This window comes from Bos indicus, chromosome 7, assembly GCF_029378745.1.
Source record: "Bos indicus isolate NIAB-ARS_2022 breed Sahiwal x Tharparkar chromosome 7, NIAB-ARS_B.indTharparkar_mat_pri_1.0, whole genome shotgun sequence".
Taxonomy (NCBI): domain Eukaryota; kingdom Metazoa; phylum Chordata; class Mammalia; order Artiodactyla; family Bovidae; genus Bos; species Bos indicus.
Window position 1 is genome coordinate 27,084,284 of NC_091766.1, and position 23,796 is coordinate 27,108,079.

At 40.5% G+C, this 23,796-nt stretch overlaps 1 protein-coding gene across 1 annotated transcript in view; it reads left to right on the forward strand.

The window, feature by feature from the left end:
• Positions 1 to 23,796, forward strand: part of ALDH7A1 (aldehyde dehydrogenase 7 family member A1) — a 36,765-nt gene that overhangs the window by 10,523 nt on the left and 2,446 nt on the right. Inside the window, exons 6-17 of the mRNA XM_019964620.2 lie at positions 1,951 to 2,083; positions 4,437 to 4,481; positions 7,475 to 7,552; positions 9,393 to 9,490; positions 12,015 to 12,056; positions 14,231 to 14,325; positions 16,647 to 16,731; positions 17,652 to 17,758; positions 20,084 to 20,200; positions 21,408 to 21,505; positions 21,732 to 21,805; positions 23,059 to 23,134. Coding sequence (XP_019820179.2) covers positions 1,951 to 2,083; positions 4,437 to 4,481; positions 7,475 to 7,552; positions 9,393 to 9,490; positions 12,015 to 12,056; positions 14,231 to 14,325; positions 16,647 to 16,731; positions 17,652 to 17,758; positions 20,084 to 20,200; positions 21,408 to 21,505; positions 21,732 to 21,805; positions 23,059 to 23,134 — 1,048 coding nt within the window. The remainder of the gene's footprint in view (positions 1 to 1,950; positions 2,084 to 4,436; positions 4,482 to 7,474; positions 7,553 to 9,392; positions 9,491 to 12,014; positions 12,057 to 14,230; positions 14,326 to 16,646; positions 16,732 to 17,651; positions 17,759 to 20,083; positions 20,201 to 21,407; positions 21,506 to 21,731; positions 21,806 to 23,058; positions 23,135 to 23,796) is intronic.

A 23,796-nucleotide genomic window follows, 5' to 3' on the forward strand; every position in this document is an offset into this window, starting at 1 on the left:
CTGTCTGTCTTCTATATTTTCCAAAGTTTCCACACTGGGAATTAGGTTACATTTATAATCAGGAAAAGACATTAAAAAATCACGTTTTCCTGTTTCCTCTTGGAATATTGGGCAAATTCCCTGCTGGTAGAAAGAGGGAGTTCTCTTCAAATGTATAGTTATTGTCCATAATTTGCTATGTAACAGTGAGTCCCATTAGCCAAGGTTAGTTTTATATTGAACACTTTGCAGAGGTTTTTCAGAGTTACGGTAAACTGCCAGTTTGGGGAGGTATATATGTGCAAGCAAGTAACTTTGGTTTTTACCTGCTCTAATGTCTGACTCACCAATTAAAATCCTTTTCAATTGCTTATACATTAGAAAAATAGATTATTCATTTATGCAGAAGCTCTTGGGTAACTTTGACTTCATGAATTCAGTTAATGTTTGTTGAGTGTCTGCCAAGTGATCTAATAGGTAATACTTGGTTGAAAAAGTGTAGTTCTTTCCCTCAAGAAATGTATAAAGCTGTAGATTCCTTGCATTTTAATTTTGTTTATTTTTACTTATTTGCCACACGGCGTGCATGATCTTAGTTCCTCAACCAGGTATCATACCTGTGCCCTATGGTAGAAGCATGAAATCTTAACCACTGGACTGCCAGGGTCTTCCCAGGGGTGGTTTTAAACGGGGAAGAAGCCTGTGTGAAAGCTTAAGATGGGAGAACTTGGTTTATTAGGGGAACTGTGTTACTTCAGCCCTGCCGGAGGGCGCAGTGTGAAGGGAGAGATGGGTGGAGGAGGAACCTTGGGAAGGAACTTTTCCTGGAGTTTGGACTTTATCCTGAGGGCAGCTCCAGTAGTGATGGGGTTGCCGGAGTGTGGCAAGCGGGAGGCGCCGTGTCATCAGAGCTATGCTGTCTCCCTGGAGAGAAGGATACGGAGGGGAGGGGCAGAGAGGAGGAGACAGGCTCTGTGAGGAAGAGACTATACCAGCACATCACCTCCAGGGAGAATAGGGTTCCCGGACTAAGGGAGGGCCTGGGAGTGAGGTGGAACAAGTGCTGGGTTCCCTGTTCTTGCTGACAGGCTGAGCATGGCCAGAAAGGTAGATGGCCGGGAGTGCGGCCTTCCTAATGCTTTTAGCCAGGTTTCATGAACCTTCGCACTCCTTGCTCTGGTTCTTCACTGCTTCAGCTGCCTTTGATTAAATAAGGCTCTTGTGGGGTGAGATGGTTGATTGGCATCACCAACTCAATGGACGTGAGTTTGAGCAAACCTGGGAGATGGTAAAGGACAGGGAAGCCTGGGCTGCTGCAGTCCCCAGGGTTGCAAAGAGTCAGGCACAACTGAGTGACTGAACAACAACAACTTGTGGGATTATGGTGACTTAAGTTGGTCTATAAGATACAACTGTTTTAATTTATATTTTCAGTTTTCCTATATGTATGTAAAGATGTGTACAGTTAATTCATTCAACGTTTATGTAGTTAGTAAAACTTTTCCCGCTGTACATGAGTCACCTTGTCCTGAATTTAGAGAGGTGAGCTGAGGGCTTCATCCGACACCGTCAGGAACATGGCCCTGAGAGTCGTGACTCTGTGTTGTGGTCATGCCCTGCCCTTGGCGATCACATCACCGAGGACATGTCTCGTTTATCCTCTGAAGTTTCCTTGTCTCCCAGATGGGACTGGCACTGCCCTGATCCACAGAGTTCCTTTGAGGAGTAGAGGCTTAATGGATATCCTTATGGTTTATAAGATAGTCTGGTAATAACAGCATTTGTTGTATGCTGGTGAGTGTACCAGTGTTCGCCGGCTGTGTAAGGTCATCTGCTCAAAGCATCTGTAGTCCCCACGTGATCTGGTGCATCTTTGTTCTGAAACTGAAAAATTGCAGACTTTGTTCTTGTGACCTCGGCAGGCGTTAAATTAATGTGTTTAAGCATGTTGCATGCCTTCTTCGTCCTTAGGACCTGGCCATGCTCTCATTGAACAGTGGAATCCTGTAGGCCTGGTTGGAATCATCACTGCTTTCAACTTCCCTGTGGCCGTGTATGGCTGGAACAACGCCATTGCCATGATCTGTGGGAATGCTTGTCTTTGGTAAGAACGGTTCATTTTTTTTATGCACTAGTTAGATGGTAAAAGTCTCCGTTTTCAGGTACTACTGAAAGTATTGCAAATGTAGTACTTTGCATATTGAAATGTTTTCTGCTAGTTGAAATGTTTTCTACTAGTCTTTCTGTTAACATAGCAAGTGACACCTGCTAGTTATGAAATGCTGGGTTTTAGTTCTTTACATGTTTTACCATTGGTAAAATTTATATTTTTTGACTTAACTTTTTGACACAGCCTTATACCCTCTTCCTTCTAGTTATTTCTACCCCAAGCAAGTATACTGTAATTCCATTTTGACATTAATTGCTTGGGCTCAGTGTCAGACTCCACCTGTTAAAGGGCTCAATATTCCATGAGACTCCTCCTTCTTAAGATGCTAGCTGCAAATGTTCCCCGTCCTCAGGACATCTGCAGTTCTCACTGGCTGTCTACAGATTTGGAGGTTACCACTGGTTTCAGTAGAGCTTCCCTGGTGGCTCAGATGATGAAGAATCTGCCTCCAATGTGGGAGACCTGGGTTTGATCCCTGGGTTGGGAGGATCCCCTGGAGGAGAGCATGGCATCCCACTCCAGTATTCTTGCCTGGAGAATCCCCATGGACAGAGGGACCTGGCAGGCCACAGTCCACGGGGTCACAAAGAGTCGGACATGACTGAGTGACTTTAAGCACAGCACATACGTTGGTTTCAGTAATTCATTAGAATGGCCCACAGAACTCAAGAAAGCGCAGTATTTAATGGTTGCACTTTTGTTGTAAAGGGTATATTTAGGGCCTGGTTTAGAAGGGTTTCAAACACAGAGCATCCCTGCCCTCTCCCTGTGAGGTCAGGACATATCACTTTCACAACCAGAAGGCATCACTGAGCTTTGGCGTCCAGAATTTTTACGGGGTTTTTATGACATTGGCGTGATTGAGTAAATCACTGTACATGTGACTAAACTCAAGTCTTCCTCCTTCCCTCCCCATGATTGATCTTTCTCATCACCACCTCCCATCCTGAAGCTATCTTGTGGGGAGGGGCTCTAGTTACTTCAGTAGCATAACAAAGGCCCTTCTGTCATTCAGACAGTTCCGAGGTGGTTGATACTGGGTATGCAAGAAACTGGGAGCCAAATCTCTGAGAAGCTCCAGCAGTTGGTGATGGACAGGGAACCCTGGCTTGCTACAGTCGATGGGGTGGCAGAGTTGGATACGACTGAGTGGCCGACTAACTGAACTGAACACCAGATACAGTCTTCATTATGCTGCATTTCACAAGCAGAAAACTGAATAAACAATTAGGAGGGAAAAGAGAACTCGTGATAAGTCACAACCTTCTTTTAGAAACATGATTCTTTTTTTTTTTAATTCAATAAAAATTTAATAGTGAATTCCCAAGTGATTTTGAGGCACTTGGCCCGTATTCTCGTTGCTGCGTTAAATGTTACATCGCTATAAAATATGCAATAGTAAAAGTTAGCTGGGGAAACGTTAGTGTTTATAGGTGACAAAACAGTTGCTTGCTTTTAGCTTTCATGTTCAATGGAGCAACTTACATCAGGAGAACCAGGAGAATTGTCTTTGCCCATTTTGTGTCTGCCCCGCTAGTACGTACTGATGATCTTAGTGTTGTGTTGTACTCAGTTGAAGGTACTCAAAGACTATATAAGCAGGGCATAGTTGGAAGGGTTAGTGATTTGGCATCATGTTACCAAAGGCTAGCAGTATGGTTTTCCGAAGCCCCCTGAGTCTTCCAGTGAAAGCTCATGTTGATTGATCTCTGTTTTACTCAGTTTGCACAATGCTGCTGCTGCTAAGTCGCTTCAGTCGTGTCCGACTCTGTGCGACCCCATAGACGGCAGCCCACCAGGCTCCCCCGTCCCCGGGATTCTCCAGGCAAGAACACTGGAGTGGGTTGCCATTTCCTTCTCCAATGGATGAAAGTGAAAAGTGAAAGTGAAGTCACTCAGTCGTGTCTGACTCTTAGCGACCCCATGGACTGCAGCCTACCAGGCTCCTCCGTCCATGGGATTTTCCAGGCAAGAGTACTGGAGTGTGGTGCCACTGCCTTCTCCGAGTTGGCACAATAGGCAGAGGTTAATGTAAAGTTCCTGTGATCAGTGCAGCAAACAGGTTCATAACTGCTTAGGGCCATTTTTGTACTTATGAAAGTGTTATAGTCCCTTGGACCCCAGAGGCACCAAACCGAAGGACTGATTTCTCTTTCAATTATTAGGCTGTGTTATTTACTTAGAATTTTTTCTTACAAAGACTGTTGCTTCTGCTTAAAAATAAAAGGTATTTATGATTGTCACCAAATTAAGCTGATTTTTTGTTTTTGTTTTTTACTCTTACAAGGAAAGGAGCTCCTACAACTTCCCTCATCAGTGTAGCTGTCACAAAGTAAGTATGTGTGGCTTTCTTTTTCCTGGGTCTGGGAGAATCGTAAAAGGGTGATTGATAGCACTGAATTTTTAATCTGACATGAAAGTGTCATATTTATTTTAGCATAGAATCTGGATAAACTCTGTTCTTTGATTGTGATAACATTTTTATATCATTGTGTAGTTTACAGATCTTTTTCAGGGCCATGTCATTTAAGTCGTGGGAAACATGCCAGATACTGATATAAATGTTGAACTTGAACTCTTAAAACATTTTTTTTTTTTTTTGGTCACTTGCAAAATAAAAACAAATCCAGTGGAGAGGAAATAGTCTTGCAATTTAGGGGCTATATGCTGTAACTATGCAGCATGTTAATGGTCTTAATTTCTACTCAGGCCAATACTTTTATTGCTCTTGTTTAATAGACCTTAGCAAAACAAAGAAAGGGTTATACTGTTCAACTGATTCTTCTGACGCTGTCTAAAATGTATTTCATCTTTTAGTTAAAAATTACTGTTTTATTTATTCCTCTTTGGAAACATGATAACACTAGTTAAGTCATAAAATCCATGTTACTAATTTATCATTCCAGAATTAGAGAACGTATAGAGGAAAATGGCTGCCTGTATGGGTGATGATGGGCCCTTGACGATGCCTTGTTTGCATGGCCTGCATTCTCTGATTTAAGAATTATTGGCAGAGAGCTTGTGATGGAGTCTATTCATAAGAGGGTCCTTAATTTTAGACGATCATTTAGGAACACTGGCTTAGGAAGCAAAAAGTCGGCTAAGAGAGTAGTGTGTGTCAGTATTAAAAGGAATGTGTGATATTGAGGAAACAATATCTTGCAAGGTAAGGGTTCAAATTAAATATGAAAAAGAACCCATATACAAAACACATAAAAATGATGAGATTCCCCTAGGCAGTTTTTTAAAATAATCTTTAAAAAAAAAAGCAAACAGTTAATATGAATATGGTGAACTGACTTGCCAGTTGTTATAAAATAGCAGATTAAATTATTATTTTAATGTTTTCAGTTATTGCTTTGGTATTCTTTTTTTTTTTTTTTGCTTTGGTATTCTAAAGCATAAAGTTATTCTTTGTGCTTTTAAATATTTATTTGGCTAAACCTTTGAAAGGTTTGAGGTGTTCACATAGGAACATGGCCGATTTTTTTTTTTTAGATGATTGAGAATATCATCTGATTTTTGTGATAGAAGACAGTAAGTTAAATAATGATATATTGTGCTGGAGTTAACCACAGGTATCATACCATCCACTGGGAGTTTATTTTTTTTCACTGGAAGTTTTTAAATTCAGCTGCTGTTCAGACTCATAAGATGACTACGTATTGTACCTGTCTGTTCAGAAGGATATAGACAAGAACATAGTTTTCTGGGAGGATAGCATCAGGTACAGGTATTTCTATTCATTTGTTGTTTTTGGAGCAGTTTATTTCGGGAAAAGGAGCTGAGATCTACACTGGACAGGGGTTACCTTGGCCTAGAAGCTCAATGCCCCACAGAAACCAAAAAGTCTTGTAACAATTCTTGTATGCGTGGCTTTCAGCCACTCACGAGGGACATGTAGTTACAGAAGCCACTGCGGTCAGAGAAGAGCAAAAGCATGAGGTTCCAGTCATAGTTCTCGGGTCATTATTCCAGTTTAGATGGGGGTGATAAGTCAGGGGTTGCCTTTACCGTGAGCCGTGTTGTCTAGATAGCATTGTTGACATTGGCGTTTATCAGGTAAGCTGAGGAACAAAACTGAGAGTTAACCCAAGGTCAGATTCTCATGAATTAGGGAAAGAGGGTTTGATTAACTTTTACCCGCAGGTGCAAAGCAAAATGCCTGCCCTTCAGGCGCAGTCAGCTGCTTGTGCAGACAGCAGATACACCCTGAGTCCCTGGAGAGAATCATACAACCTGATCCTTAGTCTCAGACATGACAGCTACAGTGTGTGATCCTTGATGGGTGGAGGAAAGAATACAGCTGTAAAGGACATTTGGGGGGCCAATTGGAGAATTTACTTGGGTATGATAATGGTATCTTTTTTATGGAAGTGGGTATAGGATTTATATCTTTATGAAATATCAGGTAGAAAGTAGCCAATAGCTTGGGGTGATGGATCAAAGGAATTTTTGCTCCACTGAGGCACCTCCCCCTCAGGAAGCTTAAAATCCACGAAAGAACCCTGTTTCAGAGAAATCGTAATTATTGGAGCCATATTTTACAACTTAAAATCAGAGTTAAATTGCACTGAACTGTGTTTCTCATTTTGACTCTAACAGCCTCAGTTGTAAGCATAGACTTAAGAAAGGACTGTGCTTGTCCACCTTACTTTAGTCTGGTGGGTGGGGCACTGTTTCCTGACTGAGAGGTTGGTGGGAGGCCAGTAGACACTAGTCCTGAACTTCTCTGGGGTTCTGCAGGCAGGTCCTGAGCCCTCTTCTGTTTCCTCCACATCCCCTCTTGGTTTGGGGAACCTTTTTCCCATCTCATCCTTTACCCTTTCTCTAGCTGACTCTGGTTGGAAGAGATGCAGCAAAACCTCTCATGGCTAATGGAAACTATCCTTCATTGTCTTCATCTTTCTGGGTTTTATTCCATATATCCCTTTTTATTTCTTTAACATTATTTTAATGGATTTGTGGTGAGAAAGGGCTCCCCCACCTGCCCCCAAAAGCCCTGTAATCAGTTTACCACTTTGAACTGGATGTCTTCATAGTTGGGCAGAAGGTATTTGAGAACAGTGATCACTTGGACTTCTTAACCAATGCTTTAGGTCTTTTATATATTTTGCCTGTCTTCTTATGAAGTTTTTTTTAGGGGAAAAAAAAAGTTCTGCATTTAAGTGTTTGAAAACCTCCTCTAGTATGTGAGGCCTAGATATTTGAGGGATGGGAGAGAAAGTTGAAAAAGGAAAGCCAAATGGTTGGAATTTATTATTTTTCAAAATATGGTAAGAAATTAAATCAGTCCCTTCCTTAGAATCGCCTTTTCTTTTCTAGGATAATAGCCAAAGTCCTGGAGGGCAACAAGCTGCCTGGTGCAATTTGTTCCTTGACTTGCGGTGGAGCAGATATCGGGTGAGTCAGCAGGCCCAGAGTGTTTTTCTGCTGAAGGACCTGGGATGATCACCTAGAATCATCTTTACTAGAATTTCAAAACCCAGTATAGTGGAGGAGGTGAGAGTGGTGTTTTGAAATCTTTACTATTACGGATCTCACTGGGCTTTACTTCATTAATATGTAGATGTTGTTGGAGGGTGAGTGAGAATTGTCTTTTTCATTGCCCAGAGTTACTCTTGTAAGGTGTTCGTGTTACACATTACTGTGCCAGCGTGCAGCCTGTGGTTTCCTGATGCTTGATTTATCAATGTGCTCACTTACAAAGCAGAGCTGTGGAGCTGTGCTCTGCTGTCTCACTCCCCACCGAGGACACATAGCCTATTTTCTGGGTTCCTCCATGACCAGAGAAGGGAACCCTGGAGACCCAACTTCTGATTTGTTGTTTTTCAAAAGTTGCCATGTAATTCACATACCATAAAGTTCTCTCTTTAAAAATATACAGCTCATTGGTTTTTAGAATAGTCACAGTGTTGTACAGCCATCCTCATTACCTTATTCCAGAACATTTTTGTTACCCTCCCCTCAAAAGAGCCAGAGACACAGAGCAGTCACTTTCCCTCCCTCTTCCCCTGGCAGCCCCTCTTCTACTTCCTGTCTCTGTATTTGCCTATCTGGGATATTTCTTATAAATGCAATCATACAACACGTTGCCTTTGCATTTGGCTTCTTTCACTTGGCAGAATGTCACAACCTCCTTTTTTAGCTGGAATGGACTATACTTTCTCTGAACCATGGTAAAAGCTGGTTCTACTGGCCTTTTTATTAGGTGATGTTTCCTAGGAGTCAGGTCTTAGAACCCTTACTGGTATGGTGAAAGTCTTACTCTTGTCTCCATCTATTGTACTTAATGGGCAGTCTAAAAAAGGAGTAGTAAAGACTGTTTTTTTTTTTAGATAAGTGAAAACATTTTAGAAATTTTATTTAGAAAATACAACTCCTATATAAAGAGTGCATATAGTGAAGTATTATCTAAATGTCATTTAAAACATGACATTTAAAACATGTCTATCCTTTGACCCACTCTGTTCTTATACTTAGGATGTGCAGTCCTTCAAGTTGGCCTTGGTATTGCTCAGATGATAACAGTAGTGTGTACAAGAGGGCTTTAAGCAGCAACCCCCTCCAGTGTCAGTGCCCATGTGTGCTGGACTGACCTGGGAAAGCCCACATGTACAGTGTCATCAAGCATTTCCAGCCCTGCATTGGTCTGAATCGGTGTCTGTCTTGCTTGGCACACACCACACCCTTTGAAGCACTGAGCTATAAGCAAGGAGGTTCAGATTGACAGTGATTGGTCTACCTTCCTTAGAAACTGGAAATCCTAGCACAGACTTTCTAAGTCAGCTTCCATGAGGGATGATTAGGATATTTTCCTACAGTCTTTGCACTTTTAATTCTTTTTCAAAAATATTTTTTAATTATTTTATTTTGAAGAGTTTATTTGTTTTTAGTCAAGCCACGCAGCATGCGGGATCTCAGTTTCCTGACCAGGGATTGAACCCGTGCACCCTGCATTGGGAGCATGGAGCCTTAACCACTGGACCACCAGGGAAGTCCCTAAACTTTTAATTCTTGAAAGAATCAGTTTTAAGAGACTTCAAAATAACTGAGATGCTCATCGAGGAAATGCTCCAGTTGAAATGTCCAGTCACCCATCAGTACAAGAAGGAATATCTTCCTTAACAACATCCTTGAGGCGATTTCTGTTTATGGAGAGCTCCCAGAATGGGTTAGGCACTGTCAGATGCCAGCATTGCTGGGTTTCTCTCCTTGGGTGACCGTGTCTGTTCCCCTGCAGCACAGCAATGGCCAAGGATGAGCGAGTGGACCTGTTGTCCTTCACCGGGAGCACTCAAGTGGGAAAACAGGTGGCCCTTATGGTACAGGAGAGGTTTGGTAAGTGTTGGCTTTATAATGAGCATTTTAATACCCTCAACTATGGATGTGCAATCTAAAGATTGGGTTTTTTCCATGGATTATTTGACTGACTGTCCAAGTAAAAGAAAAGATATAGTTAATAGTGGGTTAATATTAACAGCAGATATAATACGATAATTTGGAAAAGGATGTCATTCCCTCCCTAACTGACTGTAGTAGAATCATATCAAATGTATTTATTAATCTGTATCAGACCAGTTTAGCAAGTAAAAAAAGAAAACTCGCGATTTAAACAGGACTATTCAGAGTACGGGACCTAGAGTGAATGTGGTATAGAAGACTTGCGTCTGTTCTTCTCTCATTTATGATGTAGCTGTCAGTGGCTTTGATAATAACAGCCCCATCCCTATGTAATGTAATATCTGCTTGATGCTTAGGCTTCCCTGGTGGCTCAGTGGTAAAGAATCTACGTGCCACTGCAGTGACATGGGTTTGATCCCTGATCCAGGAAGATCCTACTTGCCTTGAAGCAGCTAAGCTGTGCGCAACTACTGAGCTGGTGCTCTTGAGCCCAGAAGCCACAACGACTGAAGCCTACAGGCCCAAGAGCCCCGTGCTCTGCAACAAAGAAGCCACCTCAATGAGAAGCCCACACTAGAGAGCAGCCCCCTCAATCTAACTAGAGAAAAGCCCACGCAGCAAGAAAGACCCAAGAGAGCCAAAAATAAATTAATTTTAAAAAATCCTTTAAAAATAAAAATCCATTTGATGCTTAACTGTTTCAGAGTAGTGGAGGTGAGAACATATTCTCCGGTTGTTACATATGCTGCTAATACCACAAGTAAATAAAAGTTACTTACATGGAAGCTGATTTTGAAGTGCAGTTAAGAAAAAATAAATATATATTTAAAAGGTCAGTAGTAAACACAGCTCTAAGTTGAGGCAAACAGATCTCAAATCTCAGTGCTCAGGAGTGTAAAATGAGAATGGTGTACATAACCTCCTGTATACCTTCCTGGAATGTAAGTTGGCAGCGTGTATCAGGAGCTGTAATAGTCATACCCTTTGCCCCTGACCTAAGTAGATAATCGAGAGGTAGGTAATCAACATCAAATATATGCAACACTAGAGAAGTTGTTAAACAAAAGGTGGCTTGTATCATGGTGATGGAATGCTATATTGTGATGTTTAAAAAATACAGCTCTTAATAATTTAGAGAAAAACTGAACTGATAGGCTTTTATTAAGGAAATAAAGCAAAATTGATTATTATGATCTCAACTGAATTTAGATGTATAGGAGAGAGATTGGAAGGCACTGTATCAAAGTATGAGGAGAGATTTCATGGTAACTTGTGCCATGCCTTTGGCTTATTTGATTCTTTTTCGCCTTTTTTTTTTTTTTCCCCAAATAATTTTCTACAATGAGCACATAATTTTTAAACTCTTTTATTGTGGTAATATATATGTGTGTGTATATATATATACATATATATACAAAACTTAACATTTGGTTTATATATATAACTGTACAATTCAGTTGCATTCAGTACATTTGCACTTACATTGTTGTGAAACTGTCACCATCATCCATTTCCAGAACTTTTTTTGTCTTCCCAACTCTCTACCCATTAAAAACCAGTTCCCTATTTCTTCCATCCCCTAGCCCTTGGGAACAAGCATTCTGTTTTCTGTCTCAGACTTGACTATTCTAAGAGCCTCCTCTTATAAGTAGACTCATACAGTAGGTGCCTTTCTGTGTCTCAGTTATTTCACTTAGCATAGTATCTTCAAGGTTTATCCATGTTGTAGCATGTGTCAGAACTTCCTTTTTAAGACCGAGTAATACTCCATTGTATGGATATACCACTGTTTATCTATCTGTGCATTTGTCTGTAGATACTTGGGTTGATTCTACCTCTTAGCTATTGTGAAAAATGCTGTTGCAAATACTACTTAGGCCCCTGTTTACTTCTTATGGTTAAGTACCCAGAGGTGGAATTGTTAGATCTTATGGTAGTACTGTGTTTAAGTTCTTGGGAAATTGTCATATAATTTTCCTCGGTGACTGTACCATTTTACACTAACTGTTTGGAGTTTAAGGGGATATAATTTCAAGCTTAGAGAAATTGTAAGACTAACACAAAGAATCCCATATACTCTTTAATAAGTTTTACCAGTCACTTGCCCTATTTTTAAAATCACTTTCTCTTCAGCAGCACACACACACATACACACACAAAAACACATACATATTGTTTTTGAACCTTTTGAGAAAGTTGAAGACATTGTATTCCTTTAAATATGTTTGTGTATTTCCTAGGAACAAGGACTTTCTATCATATAACCATCAGACAGTTACTAAAATCAGTCATCTTGACATTAGTGCAATGCTCGTTCACTTTTCTTTTCCTTAAGGTACAACTGATTTATGCTCATGCTATATTTTAAATCTGAAAGTAAAGCAAATGGGATAGGCTGTGGTTTGCAGGTGTGTGCAATAAACTGAAATAGGCATTAATTTGTGTTTATATATTTCTAAAGGGAGAAGTTTATTAGAACTTGGAGGAAACAATGCCATTATAGGTAAGGCTGCCTTTTTTGTTTGTTTGTTTTCTGGTTGACATATCTTCAGTAGTCATCCTGAATGTGTAGAACTCGTGTGAGAACTCATCTGTTCTGTCTGTTGTTTGAGATCTAACTCCTGTGCGTGGGAACTTTTCCTTATGAGACAGAGCACAGTGTGTTCATGTTTGGAAAATGTTCCCTGGGGCTTAGAACCTATGTGTGAGACTTTCTAATGTAGCATGTTTCTTGTTCTCCTATTTTTTTTTTTTAAACGGGCCACATGTTTCTCTAGAATAAATAAGTCACTCTTATATGATCTGTTTCCAGAAATACTAGTTTGTCATCAGTGGAATGTTGAGTGCTTTCACATTGGGAAGGAACACTTCCTTAAGGTATTTTATCATTTAGCTATAGTCTTAGGGATTATTTAATTCTCTTTTTCACTTGTTTGACACAAAAGGAAATAGTCCACCAGCGTAACTTCTGGATAATATAATGAATATCAGTTGGTTGAGACTTCGCAGAATCATGAATTTTATGATTAAAAAACTTCCTAATTGTACATTGCTGTCGTTATTGTGTTTAATGCTTTTGTGTTTGTGGGGGACACCAGGAATAGAAAAAGTGTATGATGAAGGATTTGTTCTGGATGAACTTCTAGTCTTGTAAGAGAGAGCTGATTAAAAAATACAGTTAGCATTTATTGATCACTAGGCAATGGCACTCCACTCCAGTACTCTTGCCTGGAAAATTCCATGGATGGAGGAGCCTGGTAGGCTGCAGTCCATGGGGTCGCTAGGAGTTGGATACGACGGAGCTACTTCACTTTATTTTTTTCACTTTCATGCATTGGAGAAGGAAATGGCAACCCACTCCAGTGTTCCTGCCTGGAGAATCCCATGGATGGGGGAGCCTGGTGGGCTGCCTTCTATGGGGTCGCACAGAGTCGGACACGACTGAAGTGACTTAGCAGCAGCAGCAGTAGCAGCAGCAGGCATTTGACAAGTACTGTGATAAGCTGTTTCATATGCCATATGTCATTTAATCCCCACAATAGTCCCATGAGGCAGATACCTTTATTAATCTCATTAGAAAGTTACACTGAGGCTTAAAATGATATGTGCCTAAAGTGACAGAGTCAGCATTTGTATCCTGGCAATCAGACCCCAGAGCACAGCTCTCTTTCTAAAACTCCTTCCTATCGTCCATTAGTACCCCAGATAATAGTATTCCATTTTATGGGTGAGGAAACTGAGGCTTAAAAAGGTAAAAATAACACAACTAAAAAGGGATGGGGATGGATAAGAACTTTGGTCTGTTTGGTTGTACAAACTACCTTCTTAACTATCACATTAGTCTGAGAATGCTATTAGACTGGGCAGGGGAAAATTGAGGATGTAAAAGGCAATTGGGACTGTAAGTTTATGGAAGGAGTGGAAAGGAAAGAGTTATAAGTAATACAGTGTATCACTGGAAGGGTTAATCTTGTAAAGACGATGCTTGTTTTTTCTTCAGAGGGCAGAAGAGTAGGAGGAAGGAATATAGACAAAAGGGGAGAGGAATCTGGAGGTGATTTTGTGTTGATCTCTTCAGAGTTGCAGAGGAAGCAGGAAAGGGCTTATCCAAGATTTTTCGCGAAGTGCAGGGTAAGGTCATCTGGTGAGGGAGTAAAGGGCATGAGGGATTTAAGAGATTTGAAAAAACTTCTATAGAGGGGGGAACAAGTGGCATTTAAGGGAACGGACTGATGCAGGTGAGGGTGTCGATATTGTTAGAGAGCTTGGTTTGATGTTGGTAATAAATCAGAAGGGTCCCAGTGGGCTCTCTATGGCCCAGGGAAGCTGCCATTGTAATCGGCCGTGGGGTTGAGGGTGGAGGCAAGTAAAACTGACAAAGACAACGGTGTCTTATAGAAGAGATCACGTTTGAGTGCAGACAAGGCTTAGTCAGCACCAGAAACTCCCAAGAGGTGAAAGATAAAACAGGTCAAAGAGGATGAACTCATCGCTCTATTCTCATATCATTTTCCCTGGGAGAGAAGTTGCCTCTGCGGTATGAACCTGCTCATCTTAGAGAAATAGTTCTGCTGTTCTCTTCCAGTGCTTTCTAAAGGCATCATCTTGCACCACTTAGTGTCAAGGACCTTGTCTGCCTACTTCATGACACTAATGGGTGTGTTTTGTTTCCCTAAGCTTTTGAGGACGCAGACCTCAGCTTAGTCGTCCCCTCAGCTCTCTTTGCAGCCGTGGGCACAGCCGGCCAGAGGTGCACCACCGCGAGGCGCCTGGTGAGTGTCTGCGTGGGCATGTGAGGGTGTCCCGCTTTTCCATTGCCATTTTTTAACACACTGTACCATTCAGGCAGTGTGATAGAAGCGCCGCTAGAAACCTGTGGTTTCTGAATGTGGTTGATGCTCAGGCTCTGCTCTGTGCTCGTGGCACATTGTGCTGGTCAGCGGGGGTCCCTGCCTCAGCTCTGCCCCAAGCTAGACGTGGCCCAGCCCTCCCTGAAGTTGGACTTGGGAGATTAGACCTGCTTTCAATCCTGCACCTAACAATGTGGACCGAGTCCCATGCCACTTGGAGAATAAAACAACCTGAACACCCTAGGGGGTCGCAAAGAGTCGGACATGACTTAGAGCCTGAACAACAACAAAACATTTGAAAAATTAGAAACTGTTTGCTAAAAGACAGACAATTTTGGCTTTTTTATAGACATTTTAAGTAGTAAAATATTTTAAAAATTAAAAAAATTTTGGCCTGTAAGTCAAGTCTTGGATTTGACTTGATGTTACATAATTTTCTGGAAAGTAAATGTTATGTGTATTCTGTCTTTAGAAATGTCTAAGTCTGTTCACATAGTGTATAGAGCACATAAATATTAAGTGAATATGATAAGAGTGGTTTCCCTTCAGTGTTTGGGGCTTGGGAAGTTTAATATCCACTCTTAGTTTTGGGCTGGATTTTAAAATGTTTTTTTATGGGATACAGCCTTGATTTTCATGACTCATGCTACTGAAAATTTGTGCCAAACAAGTTTTGATTAGGCAGAAAATTTGGCTACATTTGCCTTTTTAAAAATAATTGTTGTTGAGTTTTCCTCCTGTCATTAAAAAAAAAAATCGAATTATGGAGGAATTCAGTTCAGTTCAGTTCAGTTCAGTCGCTCAGTCATGTCCAGCTCTTTACCACTCCATGAATCGCAGCACGCCAGGACTCCCTGTCCATCACCAACTCCCGGAGTTCACCCAAACTCATGTGCATCGAGTCAGTGATGCCATCCAGCCATCTCATCCTCTGTCGTCCCCTTCTCCTCCTGCCCCCAATCCCTCCCAGCATCAAGGTCTTTTCCAATGAGTCAACTCTTCTGAGGTGGCCATAGCTTTGAGTTTTTCCTCTCACCCACAATGAATGTGAACAAATTCTTTATAAGATTAGCATAATTTAAATTAATTTTAGAATAAGATAATAGGGAAATTAAGTCTTTACTTTTGCCATGACCTCTCATTTTCACTTTTCCTATATTTTATAGTGAATGAATATCAATCTTTTCTTTGTTTTTGCATTATTCAGTTGAAGTTCTCAAAAACATTTAATAAGCTACAATTTTCATTAAGTATTTATAATTTATTAAATTTGTTCACCTTAAGCATTTATTACATTAAAGCTTAGAAGGAAGCAGTCATACTCCAAAATATTGTAGTCTTAATTACATGGCAAACTATGAAATGATGTAAATGTCAAGTATTTTTTTATTTGGTCAACTTTTGTTTTTCTTTTGTGTCCTGGAGCAAATATGCATAGCTATGCTTTCTATTAAGTGTCAAATATTAAAGGATACTATTGTATCCTTTCTATTAAGTGTCAAATATTAAAGGATACTATTTGGGTCAAATATCAAAGGATACTATTGTATCCTTTCTATTAAGTGTCAAATATTAAAGGATACTATTTGGGTCATAACCCAAATCAATTTCTATAGGGACAGTAGTAGTCCTTAGAAAAATCCACTCCAGTACTACATACCTCTCTATGATTTATCATTGGCCCTCTGTATTCAAAATCTTCTGTTTCAACCAACTGTGAACCATGTAGTCCTGAAGCATTTATTCTAGAAAAATATTTTTATACAGGGGGACTTGAGCAGTTCAAACCCATGTTGTTCCAGGGTCACCTGTATAAATCAGTACTATAAAGAAAAGTTGGGAGAACTTCCCTGGTGGTCCAGTGGTTAAGACTATGAGCTTCCAAGGCAGGGGGCCCAGGTTCGATCCCTGGTTGGGGAACTAGATCCCACATGCTGCAACTAAGACCTAGCCCAGCCAAATAAATAGGTAAACCTTTAAAAAAAAAAAAAAAGAAAGAAAAAGAAAAATTGGAAGAATTCCTTGGCAGTCTAGTGGTTAGGGCTCTGAGATTTCACTGCTGAGGGCATGGGTTCAATCCCTGGCCAGGGAACTAAGATCCCACAGCTTCACAATGTGGCCAAAAAAAAAAAAATGCTGCAGGAAAAAAATAAAATTGTACATTGTTAGCAATTTTGTGCATTTATATGTACTATTAATAGTGCATTTTTATTTCTTAATCCCTTGAATGTTTCTTCATTTAGTTCTTACATGAAAGCATCCATGATGAAGTTGTCAATAGACTTAAAAAGGCCTACGCACAGATCCGTGTTGGGAACCCTTGGGACTGTGAGTATCCGGTTGAGTTCAGAGATTTTCTTTTTAACTGCTGATGGTATAAGAGTTTCTGATTTTCTACATATATATTTTCCCTTTCCGAGAGGCCCAAGGGACTCTGAAACAGGTTATTATTGGGCAGTTGGAGTGACAAGTCTGCTCCGAGTTAGGATCTGAGTGTTTCATGTGAGCTGGTGCGTGAGCTTGGGAAATGATCTTGAGGTGGGGAGAGTTTGAGGAGCTGCTCCTTCTCTGTTTCCCTCTTTGGAGTTACCACCATATTCCCTTAGGCAAGGTGGTAAGAGGCACCTACCTGACTTCTCTGCTTCCATTTCTGCCTTCCAGCATAACCAAAGTAGTTTAAAAAATGTAATCAGATAATTCACTCTCTTGCTTAACACATTCATTGCTTTTGGACTAAAACTTCGATGCCTTTGGAGCCCCATTTTAGCAAGTTTATAGTCTTGCGTGGTCTGACCTCATCGCCTCCCCGACCCCCTGTGCACCCTTAACTTGTTCACGACTGCTGGGCCTATGAGGTTCTTAGAGAATAGTCACCCTGTAATGAAGAAGCAGAGCCTATATTTTGACTGCAGCTCTCTGATGAATTGATAGCTCTTTGCCTAGATTTGACCCTCCATGTTTCTCTATAGAAAGCTTATGAGGACTCAGTCACACCTGCTTTTTTGCAAGTCTTCTGTGGCTGCTTTTGCACTGCATTGGTGGAGTTGAGTAGTCATGGCAGAGACCACGTGTCACACCAAGCATTAAATAGTTACTGTCTGGCTCTTTGCAGAGAAAGAATGCTGAAACCTCCTGCTCTAAACCGAAGTGATACATGAAGGGATTGGTGTGCTCATTGGAATAGCTGTTAGAATAATAAAATGACGCCTTTTAGGGTGAAATGAAGAGCATTCTTTTTTTCTCTCCAGCTAATGTTCTGTATGGGCCACTCCACACCAAACAGGCAGTGAGCATGTTTCTTGGAGCAGTGGAAGAAGCAAAGAAAGAAGGTGGCACCGTTGTCTATGGTGGCAAGGTAAGGACCACTTGAGATCAGGACTTTCTTTTCCTTTTGCGCACAAGTAGGCTCTGGGTAAATTGATGAAGTGTCCCTGACTGCTGGCTTTCTTTTCTGCATTCCTTTTGTAATAGGGGAGTAAGTACATATTTGAAAGAATGACAGTGTAACACGCATGGAACATTTCTGAAAAGACACAACTCAGAGCCAAGGTTATCTTTGAATTGTGTGCCTGGCAATTTGTATGGAAGGAAGATGAAGACCTCTTTCTCATGGTACAGGGGAAGACTGTATTCAGTACAGTTTAAATCTGCATTTAATCGTGATTTTTAAGTCATTTAAGTCAGAGAGTCAAAAAAATACACACTACAAGCATTTTAATTTGACACATATTACTGTTGTCAGTGGAAAATTAATTAGTTGGTTTAAGAAAGAAATGGAAAATTTTATTTGAGCCAAGTTGAGGATTATAACCCAGGAACAGCATCTTGGAACGTTTCGAGAACCATTCTGCCTGTTAGAAGTCAAGGCGGTTAGAAAAGTATTTTAGACAGAGGGCTGTATATTAAATGAGAGTTTACACAGTATAGAGAAATGTCATCGTGGCTCCTTACAAGATAATGAAGGAGTGTTACATTTTAGGAACTGTATTATTGGTGCTTGGAGAATGTTTGCTCTTTATGGTTGAGCAGGTGTTTCTGCTTATGGGGAGGTTTGGTTGACGCATAATACAGATACACAATGCACAGTAGAGGGGAGAGAGGAGGCCATAGGGCAAAGAAAGCTTTTGATGGTTAAATTTTTCTTGTCTTGCTGTAAAATATGAATTTCATTTCACACTCTATTTGTTTGATTCTTGAGATGTAGATCCAAGGCATTTTCTTCATGTACGATAGAAATTTGTCTTCATCCTTGAATAAGCTATAAGTATCATTTATTATCTACAATGTATTTTCAGTTCTTTAAAAATCACAGTGAACTGAGTCTCTTGCAAAGCTCTCTGAGAGCAGAATCCTTCTCTTAACATTGACACACCTACATTTCACCTGATAGACATGTGTATCCATATTTGTATTTTTGTTACTTATTTACCTTGAGTTTTTTTTTTTAAGCATATAACTTAATCTTTTTAGAAGTAACTTTTTCCCCCCCCTTGGGTAATATTTGCTTAAGTTACATAATGCAATATAGGATTACAGTAACAAATACAGCTGCTGCATACAGAACTGGGGGTAAATACAGATGACTGTTGGTAAACATACAGCTCAGAACGGTGAGAACAGAATTCTACAGGCACACCGGAGAACTGACCACTGGCCAAGCAGCTTGCTGCCGGCATCAGAGTATTTTATAGAAGTTAACGTGGAGATGAACTAGCGATTTGGTTATGTGGAGCTTAGTTAGGAGCGTGTCTACAGTATGCCCTTTTGGAGCTTCAGGTTTCTGTGTTCCTGTGTGTTAGTTTGCTAGGGCTGCCATAACAAAGCATCACAGAGTGGGTGGCTTAAGCAACACGTTTATTGTCTCACAGTTCTGGAGGCTGAGTCCAAAATCAAGGTGCTGGCAAGTTTGGTTCTTCCTGATGAGGCCTCTGGATTGCAGGTGGCCACCTTCTCTCAGTGTCTTCACATGGTCTGCTGGAGAGAGGAGGTCCTTGGTGTCTCTTCTTATGAGCAATTAGTTCTATCTAAGGGCCTCACCCACATGACCTCATTTAACTTTGCCTCCTTGAAGGTCCTGTCTTCAAATTTAGTCACAGTGGAGAAGGTGAGGTTTAAGGCTTCAACGTAAGAATTAGGGAGGAGGTGGAGGGGGGGTATGTTGTTAACAGGATGGATATAGATTACCTCTTTAAAAATTACGTGGAGTTAAAAATAGCCACCTATAGCTGCGTTTTTTCACTGTAACTTGGTCATGATGCATAGCCTGGCTCTCTGTCCTGGACCCTTTTTTCTTTTCTTTTTCTGACCAACTAAGTTAGAACCAATAGGTGGCAGAGAAATTGTCATTCATGATGGGAAGTTATTTTGGAGAAATAATTCACTTATAAATTATATTTGTTTTTTTCCCCAAAAGTATAGGCATGGAACTTCCCTGGCAAAGACTTCGCATTCTGATGCAGGGAGTGTGGGTTTGATCCCTGGTTGAGGAGCTGATATCCCACATGCCCCGCCAAAAAACCAAAACATAGAACAGAAGCAATAATGTGACAGATTCAATAAAGACTTTAAAAATGGTCCATATGAAAAAAAAAAGACCTTAAAGTATAGGCAAAGATGGTATCTGCTGAACCGAAGAACCAAAAACAAACGTTCTTGGTTTTATTTCCGTTCTCTGCTGCAGGTTATGGATCGCCCTGGAAATTACGTAGAGCCGACAATCGTGACAGGTCTTGACCATGACGCATCCATTGTACACACAGAGACTTTTGCCCCGATTCTTTATGTCTTTAAATTCAAGGTAAAATGTGGATTCCTTCTCGCTTTTCTCTAGTTTAATGTTGAAACAAATGAGAAGACCAGGAGAAAATAAAGGCATATTAAATTTCACTCAGTTAGCCTTTGGGGGAGGTTTTATAAAATGACTCTGATTAGTAGAGATTTGAAAGTTAAGGACAAAATATGATGATCCGAACACTTCAGACAATAAAGCATGTTAAGCTAGATTCCAGGGGAATTGAGCCAAGGGCCAATGTTGAAATTAATGGAGAATGTGGCCCAGATTGTCTGTATCACCTGATTCTGAGCTGTGTATGCTGTGCAATCATCTTGTGCACAAAAGGGATCAAGTAGTTTGATAGTCTGAGTGTTCAATATCAATAGACAAAATGAGAAGATATAAACATACAGTTACAACCTGTATCAGAGGACAGGCTGCCAGAGGTTTCAGCAGACATAGGTATCTAGAGGGTCTCCTTCCTCACATGCAGCAGGTCCTACTCTGCCAGCAGAAGCTTAGAGATTGAATTGAGGGTTGGCTACTATGATTAACAGTTAAAGGGTAACGAGACATGCCTTGTTGCAATTATGTGATTGCATGAATTAAAATCTTGCTTTAAATTGTCTACTGTTGTTCCACATAATGTGACTATAAATTGTAGTTTCATGTTTTGTCATGTGTCTACATGTTTTGAGTTTCTGAGCATATCATTTAGCCCCTCTTGCCTAATCTGTAAATTTTGGATAACATTGATCCTATGTCATTGGCTGAGAATTAAATATATAAATGCATGTTCAATGCCCAGGTCAGTGTGTTTATGCTGCATGTAGTAAGAGCTTAGTAAATCATAGATCTTATATGTCGTGGCATGAACGGAAGAATGTACTTGTGTGTGTGTATGTGTGTTTTATGTTTATTTGGCTGTGCTGGGTCTTCATATGGAAACTCTTAGTTGCAGCATATGGGATCTAGTTCCCTGATGAGGGATGGAACCCAGATTCCCAGTACTGGGAACACTGAATCTTAGCCACTGGACAGCCAAGCAAGTCCCCCTATGTTTTTCTCAAAGTTCATTTGAGGGGAAGATCCCACAAAGCACTGTATTAGGAAGATGTTGACTCCTTAGTTCCCCTACGATTACACTGGTAAATTTTATGGAATGAGTTTACCATTAGCGGTTGGACCTGACACTGTATCATCTAACAGCTTCCAATGTCTTTCCTTTTAGAATGAAGATGAGGTCTTTGCATGGAACAATGAAGTCAAACAGGGACTTTCAAGTAGCATCTTTACCAAGGATATGGGCAGAATCTTTCGCTGGCTTGGGTATAACTTTATCTATTTTGAAAATGTATATAAGTCTGATTTGTGTGGTGAATGGACTTTACAAAAAAGAAAATGACACCATCATAGGTGAAAATCTGTTTTTCAGCACTGAGAATCTTAGAAGTTTTGTTTGGCTTATTTATTTATTCATTTGTGTGTGTGTGTGTGTATTTTTTTAACTTCCCTATATTTTGCTTTCGCTGTGCCTCCCTTTTTATATATGCAGACCAAAAGGATCAGACTGTGGCATTGTAAACGTCAACATTCCGACGAGTGGGGCTGAGATTGGAGGTGCATTTGGTATGTGGAGAATCCTTTTTCTTTTACCGTGTTGGACAACATGTGTGAAACATTGTCTGCCAGGAAAGCATAGAGACTTGGTACCCAAAGCTTTTATTGGGAGTTGGTCGCCCAGGCATGCAAGGCCTAACATGCCCCCAGATTTCAGACTCTCAGAAGGAAAACCTGTATTAAACATAAAACTACATTGTTTGCCCAGTGAGACCATATGGGGAGCTGGTTAGCCTGTAAATTTCCAGATGCTAGCGGCATTGTAAACAGATCTGCTGTGTATTTTCTGCGCAGATTGTAACTTTTCTCAGACTTTGAAGTTATATCTTACTTGTCTTCTGGTTTCCATTACTGTAGCTGAAAAGCCCAATCCACTTTGATTTCTGATCTTTCCCCTCATTTCAAAAGTTTGGGGTCTATTACTTACGTCTGATGTTCTGAAATTCTTCAGTAATATGCCTCAGTGGAGATCTTGGTAAGATTCTTGTTGCACAGTCAGTGGGCTAGTAATTGGCCTTAGTATTGGAACTCACAAGTTTCAGTTGTGGAAAGCTTTTGATAGTTTTATTTTGTTTTGGTGGTGTTTTTTTCCCTTTGATTTTTTTTTTTCTGTTTTAATTTCTAGAACTCCTATTATTTGAATGTTATCTCTTGAAGAATTATCTAATTTTTTTTTCCCTTTATCTATATCATAAGTCTTTTTGAGAGATTTCTTCAAACTTTTCTTCTAATCCTTCTCTCAAGTTTTTTCTCCTCTGCTCTTACCAAAAAACAATATTAAGTGTACTTTGATAGCATACTTTTAAATGTAGCCTTTTCTTGTTTTGTGGAATCATTATCTTTTTATAATATCTTTAAAAATATTAATATAACATTTAAGCATTTTATTATTATAAGATTAGTTTATGTATATTTTAGAAAATTATATAGAGATAAGCATAAATGGGAAAATAAATTATATTTCCCTTGTCGAGAGGTTTCTACTCTTAACACCTTGGTCTAATGGTAAGGTATTTTTTAAGGTTCCTTCTGCTGCTTGATATTTCTATTTTTTGTTAATTCCTTTAACTTTATTTTTCATAGTAGTTCCCTTTTTTGTGTTTGTTTTGGTCTCTTTTATTTATTTGTTTGCAGAGGAGCTACTGTGGCCAAAGGTAAGGTAACTGGTCAGGTAGCTCTGGTCCCCTAGTGTCTTCATTTCCCTGATGCTGAGTAGGAGCCCACACAGGCGCTGCTCATGAGCTGTTTGTGTACTTCTCTAGGAGGAGAGAAGCACACTGGCGGTGGCAGGGAGTCAGGCAGTGATGCCTGGAAGCAGTACATGAGAAGATCTACTTGGTAAGAGAAGGCTTTGGGGAAGCGGTTTGGCCTTACAGCCTCTGGAACATGCTTTACACATTTCTGCTTTCTGCTCTGTGTTCGTGTAATTTCTCTTGATTTTGTGTTTCTAACATTCCACAGCTCTCCCCTCCCAGATCATCCACTTGGTACTGTTATTTTCCTAACTGTCCTCAGCTAGTGCCCAGCGCCTGACTGTGAAACCAGTGGTTTCTGTCTAGGGACAGGTCCATAGCAAGACACTTGAGGTCATCCCGCAGGATAAAGTGGAAGAGGCTGTCCTTTGAGTTTTTTCCCTGGGTGTGGTTAACCTACCCCCGCAATCTACCAGGGTAGAAGGACATGGAGGTGGGCGGGCTGCCTGCAGGCCTGGCTAGTGAGTGGGGGATATCCTGCTCTCTGGGAATAGCGAGCATGAACCTTGAAAGTAGAACAGCACAAGGGTAGCCGGTGAGGGAACCTGTTGCTGGGAGATTTTGATTAGGACTTTTTACTTGTTTTCTATTTTCCCTCCCCTTTAACTAGAAATCGCTCCATCCAAGTGCAATAAGGTGGTATGTGAGGTGAGGCCCGTGTGGTGTTAGGTGTTAAAGGAGCACGGGTGAGGAACCGGGACACTGTTGGTCTCATTTACTGTTTCTCACTGGCTGTAGAACTTCAGA